Raw genomic sequence first — 9,529 nt, forward strand, 5'->3', positions numbered from 1 at the left:
TGAGCTCTCCATGCTTCACATCAATCACCGCACCCGCGGTGTGTAAGAAAGGTCTTCCTAGAATAATTGGAATGTTGGAGTCTTCTTCCATGTCAACAATGACAAAGTCCACCGGGATGAAAAATTTCCCAACTCTTACGGGAACATCTTCCCATATCCCTAATGGTGTCTTCGTCGATCTATCGGCCATTTGGAGTGTGATATTGGTGCATTTAAGCTCTCCCATCCCTAACCTTTTACTCACCGAGTATGGCATAACACTCACACTAGCCCCTAGATCACATAAGGCTTTGTTGATCGTGGTGTCGCCAATGGTACACGGTATTGAGAAGCTTCCCGGATCTTTGAGTTTTGGAGGTGAACTCCCTTGAAGTATTGCACTACTCACCTTAGTGAAGGCGATAGTCTCAAGCTTCCGGATCGACTTCTTCTTTGTGAGGATGTCTTTCATGTATTTTGCATAGGCCGGCACGTGATTGATTAATTCCGTGAAAGGAATCGAGACTTCCAAATTCTTCACAATTTCCATAAATTTTCCAAGTTGGTCATCAAATTTGGGCTTGGCTTGACGACTTGGAAAAGGAAGTCTAATCACAATGGGTTCCTTCTCCTTGACCTTGTCTTCATTTTTCTTTGAAATTTATTCTTTTGATGGTTCCCCATCCTTGGAGTTTTGTACAATTTCTTCTTTGTCACTAGCTTCCACAACTTCATCCTCAACTTGCTTCTTCTGTGCTTCATACCTTGTACCACTCCTCAAGTGAATGGCACTAACCGTTTCATGTCTTGGGGGATTACTTTGAGGTGGTAATTGTCCCTTTTGTCTTTGTGAGCTTGAAGATGCTAGTTGAGTCAATTGGGTTTCCAACATTTTGGTGTGAGCTAGAATGTTGTTGATGGTGATTTCCTTTGCTTGACTATCCTTTTGCATTTGAGTGAAAAACTCTTGTTGATTCTTTTGCATTTGGAGGACCGCTTTTTGGACATCAAAACCTTGGTCATTTTGTTGATTGTATGGAGTTTGATTTTGGTAACCTTGGTTTTGGTTGTAAAAGGGTCTTTGATTTTGGTTTCTCATGGGAGGTGGGGTGTATGTTGGTTGAGGGTTTTGAACATTTTGGCTTTTGTATGAGAGATTTGGATGGAATTTGGTGTTTTCATTGTAATAGTTTGAATAAGGGGTACCACTCTTGTATGCTTGGAAAGCATTCACTTGTTCATTTGTTCCCCTACATTCACTTTGGTCATGTCCCAAAGTTCCACAATTCTCACATATCCCACTTGGGATTGATGAAGATGCCGTCATGGCATTAACATGATGCTTTGGTGATTTTGAGGCTTCTTCAAGTCTAGCCATAGCTTTTTCAAACTTCAAATTGATGGTATCAATGTGAGCACAAAGTTGAGCACCCAATTGAGTAACGGAGTCCACTTCATGCTTTCCTCCCCTAGTAGCCTTGCGAGGTTTACTATATTGTGAGTTATGGACCGCCATTTCCTCAATTTAGTTCCAAGTTTGATTGTCATCAACTTCGGTGAACATTCCATTTGATCCCATGATGAGAATGTTCCTTGAATCTTCATAAAGACCGTTCCAAAATTGTTGTACCAAGAACCACTCGCTAAGTCCATGGTGAGGACATGAGCGACAAATTCCCTTGAATCGCTCCCAAGCTTCATACAAAGATTCCTCATCCCTTTGCTTAAATCCCGTAATTTGAGCTCTTAGCATGTTATTCTTTTCCGGTGGATAAAACTTTTTGTAGAAAGCTAGAGCCAACTTTTTCCAAGAATCAATTCCGAGAGTAGCCTTATCAAGGCTTTTCAACCATTGTTTCGCGGTGCCAATTAGAGAAAAAGGAAATAAGACCCATCGAATTTGGTCTTGAGTTACACCGGTTTGAGAAATTGCATCACAATAATCGCAAAAAGCCTCCATATGAGAATGAGGGTCTTCACTAGGCATCCCCCCAAATTGGCTTCTTTCGACTAATTGGATAAATGCGGATTTGGCAATAAAATTTCCGGTTAAGTGTTGTGGTGTGGGAGTACCATTGGGTAGGTTCTCCTCGGTGGGTACGGAATGTGATGAAAACTTAGGCATTGTGGGTTCATTTTGTGTTGGGTATGGTGTTGGGTTCTCCTCACCTTCTCTTGCAAAAGGGTTGATGAACTCAATAGTATTTGGTTGAATAACCTCACTAATACCTCTCAAAGTTCTCCTAGCAAGTCTTCTATTGGTTGTCAAAGTTCTTTCAATTTCGTGATCAAAGGGTAACAAGTCACCTTGTGACCTTCTAGACATGCAAAATATCAAACAACTCGAAAACAATTAGAATAAACCTTGAGGAGTTTTACTTTCCCAAGGCAAATAAAGACACAACTAATAACAATATAAGAAAATCTAAATCAAGTTAACACCGTCCCCGGCAACGGCGCCATTTTTGGTCGGGACTTACATTTTTCGGTTACTTGTCGTTAGGAGCACCTAGACCAAAACACAATTTATAACTTCACCAACAACCCTACAATTAGTAAAGAGGCAAGTAAAGGTCGGATCCCAAGGGACGGGAATTGAGATGAGATTTCTATTGCAACTAGTGGTGTCTAAGGGGTGTCACAATTGGGGTTTGAATAGAAGATCACGAAACTAAATAGCAATGAAAGTAAACAAGCAAGATGAATTAAAAGGGATGTAAACAATTGATAAAAGGCACTAGGGTGTCATGGGGTCATAGGGGATTCATGGGAATTGATCATACAAACATGTTCTCAAATTATAAGCAAGCAATTATTGTTGTGATGGATCGAGTTGGTTTATATCTTACAATCCTAGGAAAGTTTGGGTCCCGGAGCCGAATCGATTAGATTGTACAACACCTACAAGTCGAGTTAGTCTTCCCTACTCAACAACATGCATGGTCTAATGAGACTCGAGTTGGTTTATGTCTTACAAGTCTCATTGAAAAGATAGGTGATGGGTAAAAAAATGCAAGGATTCATAAGCTCGCATTTCATCAAACATAACATGTGCATGAGTTGAGATCATAACAAGCAAGCAAATAAACCATGAAATCATATTAATTTAAGTATGAATCATTCCCCATGTTGGTTTCCCCTAATTACCCATTAACCCTAGCTAAGGAAACTACTCACTCATTATCATGTTGAACATGCTAGCAAGGTTGTCAATCATACCAACAAAGTGAAACATGATGAATAAATGAAAGTGATTAACAATAATTAAAAAGGGATTAAGAGAATTATACCTACTAATGATTCCAATAATAAAGCAAAGAATAAAAGAAGTACTTGATGCTTGATTGGAAGGTTGTCAATCTCCCAATAATAACCCAAATAATCTTCAATTACCCAAAATAAAGGATGAACAAGAGAGAGATTAAGGAAATAAAACTTGTATTAAAACTTGATTAAATGTTGATTACAAGATTAAAGAGAGATTTGATTGATATTAACTACACTAAAGATTGCTAAGAAGAACATGCTCTTCTAATTAGACTAATGGGGTATTTATAGTGGGGATTAGGTGCATGAATTAGGGTTAACTAAGGGTTTAAATGACGATTAAGTCCCTTGTTGAGGAAACGCCGGTCTCTTTTGGAAGACTCCGGTCTCTAGGGAGACTCCGGTCTCTAGAAAAAGATGTGCATCCTTCCTTGAAGCTTGAAAAAGACCAAATGGGTATGCCTGGGAATCCGGGCGTCTTTAGCACGGGACAGGCGGATTCTGCAGCTTCTGCCCGGGCTTCTTGTGGAGGAAGACGGGCGTCTTCTGGAGCTTTTGCCCGGGCGTCTTGGGGGTGAAGACGCACGGATTGTAGGGTTAAGACGGGCGTCTTCTAGATAATCCGCGCGGATTGTCAGGCAGTCTTATTCCTTCTTCTTTTCTTCCTTTTTCTTCATAAAATCCTTGGGTATTTCCTCGGGGGTGCAAGTATCTTTTCTCATCATTGCCCATCTACTATAGTATGTACAAAGACCTTCTAATCTTGTCTCTCCTTGATGCTTGGTCATTGAATTCAATCAATTTAGTCTCATTTTGCCATGAAAATGCAAGGTTTGCACTCCTTTCCTACCAAGAAATCAAAACCTCAAAGAATATGCAAAACAAAGAACTAAAGACAATAAATGATTCAAATATGCACTAAAAAGCATGGGAACAAGGCTAATTCGGGGACTAAATATGCTCTAATTATGGTCACATCAGGCGTCCAGATGGGGAAGACGGGCAGATTCTGGGTGTTTTGGACGGGCGTCCATAGGGGGAAGACGCTCGAATTGTGGGTGTTGGACGGGCGTCTTGTGAACAATCCGCCCGGATTGTCTTACGGCTTCTTTCCTTCTTCTTTTCTTCCTTTTTCTTCATAAAATCCTTGAGGATTTCCTCGAGGATGCAAGGATCTTTTCTCATTATTGCCCATCTACTATAGTATGTACAAAGGCCTTCTAATCTTGTCTTCTCTTTGATGCTTGGTCATTGAATTAAATCAATTTAGCTTCATTTTGCCATAAAAATGCAAGGTTTGCACTCCTTTCCTACCAAGGACACAAAACCTCAAAGAATATGCAAAACAAAGGAATAAAGACAATAAATGACCCAAATATGCACTAAAAAGCATGGGAACAAGGCTAATTCGGGGACTAAATATGCTCTAATTATGGTCACATCAGGCGTCCAGATGGGGAAGACGGGCAGATTCTGGGTGTTTTGGACGGGCGTCCATAGGGGGAAGACGCTCGAATTGTGGGTGCTGGACGGGCGTCTTGTGAACAATCCGCCCGGATTGTCTTACGGCTTCTTTCCTTCTTCTTTTCTTCCTTTTTCTTCATAAAATCCTTGAGGATTTCCTCGGGGATGCAAGGATCTTTTCTCATCATTGCCCATCTACTATAGTATGTACAAAGGCCTTCTAATCTTGTCTTCTCTTTGATGCTTGGTCATTGAATTAAATCAATTTAGCTTCATTTTGCCATGAAAATGCAAGGCTTGCACTCCTTTCCTACCAAGGACACAAAACCTCAAAGAATATGCAAAACAAAGGAATAAAGACAATAAATGACCCAAATATGCACTAAAAAGCATGGGAACAAGGCTAATTCGGGGACTAAATATGCTCTAATTATGGTCACATCAAATATCTCCAAACCGAACCTTTGCTCGTCCCCAGTAAAGAGGTGACAAAGACTAGGACCGTTATTTAAACTAACCTAATAGCATAGCCGATATGAGATAATTAGCGGGTCTCACTCCGCCCCTTCAACTCACAACTAGACAACCACGAGGTAGGATGCCTTCTTGCAAGGCAAGGTGGGGCTTGCCAAAATGGCGATACATCCAAGCATTAAGCACACAAAATCAAGTAATGGATGCATCTACAAAAGAATAGCCACTTTCCTCATCTAAGTGGCGGAAATTATCTACAAGGGAAGCAATTCAAGGGTATACATTCCTTCATAGATGCAATTTCTTCAAACTACTAAGCCTAGAAGGATACCAATGAATCACCTCCAAGTTGTGTCAAGCTAGGGTGCCTTTGTCCTCAATCGTTAAATGCTTTTGTCAAGAGTAGACTCCCTATGGTGTTAGAAACACTGGAGGATCGCGGAATTCCCCCTCTTACCTAGACAAGAAGAAGGGTCGTCCCCTCTCTACCATGCACAAAAATGGATATGATGGATAAAGGGATCAATAGATATTTGAGTTTCATTTTGGGAGTTTGCTTTTGTTGTTGTTCCCCCCCCCCCCCCCATTTCTTGTGGCATATAACATTTGAGAACACTTTCTTTTTGCCATTTCTTTTGATTTTTGGCATTTCAATACTTGACAACTTTCAACTTTTCTTTGCATTTCTTTTGAACATTTTCAAAGTCACCCCATATGTAGTGAGGGTGCCTTATATTTGAAGCATTAGGAGTCTATCATAGTCTCCAATGAGCTCCATCCACCTTCTTTGTCTCATGTTCAACTCCTTCTGAGTAAAGATGTACTTTAAACTCTTGTGATCAGAAAACACCTTAATGGTCGCCCCATATAGATAGTGTCTCCATATCTTGAGAGCAAAAACAACTGCACCCAACTCTAGATCATGCGTCGGATAGTTCTCCTCATAAGACTTTAATTGCCTAGAAGAATAGGCAATGACTTTCCCGGTCTACATCAACACACAACCCAACCCGTTCTTCGAAGCATCTGTATACACCTCGAAATTTTCACTCCCTTCTGGTAAAGCTAAGACTGGAGCTGTGGTCAAATGCTTTTTTAAGGTTTGGAACGCCGTCTCACAACTTTCATCCCAACGAAATCCATTCTCTTTCCTCATCAAAGCTGTCATAGGTCTGGCAATCTTTGAAAAGTCCTTCACGAAGCGTCGATAGTACCCTGCCAAACCCAGGAAACTTCTGATCTCTGCCACATTCTTTGGTGCCTCCTAGTTAGACATCGCCTCAATCGTTCTAGGATCAACAGCTACACCTCTATAAAGATCACATGGCCCAGAAAAGCCACTTTCTCTAACCAGAACTCACCCTTAGATAACTTTGCATACAATTGGTTGTCACGTAGAGTTTGCAACACCAATCGTAAGTGCTCCTTCTTAGTCTTGGAATAGACTAAGATGTCATCTATAAAAACCACCACAAACTGATCCAAGTACTGGCTGAATACCCGGTTCATCAAATCTATGAACACTGCCGGCGCATTAGTCAACCCAAACGGCATCACCACATACTCATAGTGATCATACCGCGATCGAAAAGCTGTCTTTGGTATGTTTTCATCCCGAATCCTCACCTGATGGTACCCCAAGGATCACTCTACGAAAAGACACCAGCTCCACTTAACTGGTCAAAAAGATCATCTATCCTTGGTAAAGGCTACCCGTTCTTCACTTTAACATGGTTCAACTCTTTGTAGTCGATACACAGCCTTAAACTTCTATCCTTCTTCTTTACAAACAAGACTGGTGCACCCCAAGGCGATACACTAGGTCTAATGTACCCCTTGTCCACCAAATAATTCAACTGTTTCTTTAGATCCTCTAACTCCTTAGGACCCATTCGATATGGGGCCTTAGAGATCGGTCCCGTCCCTGGTTTCAACTCCACACTGAAGTCGATCTCTCTCTTCGGCGGTAAAACCGGTATCTCATCTGGGAAAACATCTGGAAACTCTCCTACTACTGGTATCTCACCTGTTGTCGGTTCTACCATGCGTGTATCTTTCACATGGCAAAGTATCAAAGGACCCCCATTCCTCAAGTAAGACTTCAATGTTACCTCTGCAATCACTTTTACTTTGGGTTTGACAACAAACCCACGATAAGACACACTAGCTCCCTTAGAACCTATTAAAGACACTTTCTTTTGGTGACAGTCTAATTTAGCCTTATTCATACCCAACCAGTCCATCCTGACTATCATCTCAAACCCATCCACAGGGAACTTCAACAAGTTAACTGGAAGATCAACTTGCCCAATAACCATGAACACCCCTTTATACAGTTTCCCATAAGACACTAACTCCCCAGACAGTATAAAAACCATCTTATACAGACACAAACTCCCCCAAACTCATAGACTTTGCATGGCTTGACGATACAAACAAGTGTGATGCCCCTGAATCAAACAAAACAAAAGTAGGAACGTTGTTAACAAGAAACGTACCGGTGATCACGTGAGGATCATCTTCTAAAGCTTGCTTATCCGACATAAAAAGTTTGCTACTGCTCTTTTGGCCTCCCCCTTGTACCATACTAGCTGATGTAGTACGCTTAGCAGCTGACACCTGGTTGTTATTAGCCCACGGTCGCTGATAAGAATTACCATCATTGCGGTTTAAACCGCCATTGTTACTGATGCCTGTCGTTGTGCACCAAAGATAAAATTTATAATTCCATCTACAACTATAGATAGCGGCAGTCGGGTCGAACCACAGAGAGGCGTGTGCAGTTATTAGTCGTCTGAATTTAGTCTTAAAGTAACAAATGTGGGGGTTTTATTTGATTTGGTCTATAGCTAAAGGCAAATAAAAGACAGTAAACTAGATAAACGGATAAAATCAAGAATTAAAAGGGTGCTAAGATGGTCGGTTCACTATAGTTTCGGCAAAGAAAACTAGGTAGGTCTAAAACATTCACGTGAGACGGGAAAATAAGAGGTCCTCTCGGTCCACTCTCACAAGTAGCATCTTTCGATCTCGCTACAGGTCCCTATTATCACTAATACTAACTTTCGTCCTGAAAAGTGACTAAAAAGGCTAAACTAACTTATCTTTCGATCTCGTTAATCTAGTCGTCCTAATTAGGTAGGCTATCTCCCTTCCCTATCTTTCGATCTTTATCGGGTCGGTCAAATCCTAAACATTCAACTAGTCGCGTGCACTCGATTCGTCGAATTAAGCAAGATAAACGATTAAAACGAAAATAAATCTCACGATGCCAGTCGATCGACCAGGGAACCCAGTCGATCGACCATAGCGTAATTAGGGATTCCTAATTCTAATGCCGCCTAACCTACAGTTCCCCTACATCCTAGCACAAGGGGTTTAGCTACTCATACTGGAAATAATAACAACAATAAGATTGACTAATAAAACTACAGAATTCATGATTAAAACGGCTAAATAAACGATTAACATAAGACGATAAATTGGCTTTCGGGAGACTATTCTAGCAATTCCTATACTACGAATAAAATAAGCAATGAAACTGAACAGAAGAATACCGAAAAGGAATTGCAGAGAAAGATCCAAAACCGAAAGCGAAGAGAACTTTATTAATGGAAGAACAATAATCTTAAGTACCCTAACTATGAAGATAGAACTAAAACTAAATTAAAGCTTGATGATTATTCTGAAAACTAAAGCTACGTTATATAGGAAAACAACGCAACTCTTATTCCTAAACCTAAGAATACATCGGGCTTCGGAAATCTCGTTCTATTAATTCACGTCAGAATTAGCGGTGTGGTCGATCGACTAAGGTGACCGGTCGATCGACTGGGCTGCAGTGTACAGTAGCTCCTGTGACTCGTGCTCTGGTCGATCGACCGTAGAGGTCAGTCGATCGACTGCTTTAGCTGATAGTCTGCTTCTACTTTTTCATAAAGTTGTCTTTTAGGCTTCGAAACGCGCACCAAGTTCATTTCTCGAGTCTCTACTTCATGTCAAATGCAATGCAAGGTACTCGGGGACGGATTTAGCTCAATTTCTACTCATTTCCGCATAAATCTGCAATATTACATAAAAATACGAAAGTAGACGAAATGGGGCAAATAGTAGCATAAACTACACAAATGAGCTCTGAAATGCGTGTAAAATGGGGTGTAAAACATCATATTTAGGACACGCATCAAACTTCCCCAAACCAAACCCTTGCTTGTCCTCAAGCAAGAACTAGACTCGATCCTAAAACCTAGTGGAACGAGTTCAATCTCAGAGCGAAATGCAAACCGTAAAGCCTAAACCAGTTTAATGCAACAACCAACAATCAACTAGCATTGTGAATCATGCA

At 40.8% G+C, this 9,529-nt stretch overlaps 1 protein-coding gene and 1 non-coding gene across 2 annotated transcripts; one reads left to right on the forward strand and one right to left on the reverse strand.

Moving 5' to 3' along the window:
• Positions 1-1,625: 1,625 nt before the first annotated feature.
• LOC141593625 (small nucleolar RNA R71) lies at positions 1,626-1,732 on the forward strand. Its single transcript, XR_012521700.1, has one exon. It is a non-coding gene; the product is annotated as a small nucleolar RNA R71 (small nucleolar RNA).
• Positions 1,733-6,448: 4,716 nt separating this feature from the next.
• LOC141590385 (uncharacterized) lies at positions 6,449-7,562 on the reverse strand. Its single transcript, XM_074410981.1, has 2 exons — positions 7,018-7,562; positions 6,449-6,494 (listed from the first exon to the last, which is right to left on the reverse strand). The coding sequence occupies exons 1-2, from the start codon at positions 7,560-7,562 to the stop codon at positions 6,449-6,451; spliced, it is 591 nt and encodes a 196-aa protein (XP_074267082.1).
• Positions 7,563-9,529: the final 1,967 nt, after the last annotated feature.

Source organism: Silene latifolia, chromosome 7 (genome assembly GCF_048544455.1).
Source record: "Silene latifolia isolate original U9 population chromosome 7, ASM4854445v1, whole genome shotgun sequence".
NCBI lineage: Eukaryota > Viridiplantae > Streptophyta > Magnoliopsida > Caryophyllales > Caryophyllaceae > Silene > Silene latifolia.

Bases quoted from the DNA above. Each gene is read 5' to 3' on its own strand.
- LOC141590385 (XM_074410981.1), bottom strand. From the start codon at position 7,562: ATGGTTTTTATACTGTCTGGGGAGTTAGTGTCTTATGGGAAACTGTAT. The intron at 6,495-7,017 runs GTACATTAGACC...TGATCTTTATAG, and splicing joins AATTATTTGGTGGACAAGGG to AGGTGTAGCTGTTGATCCTA.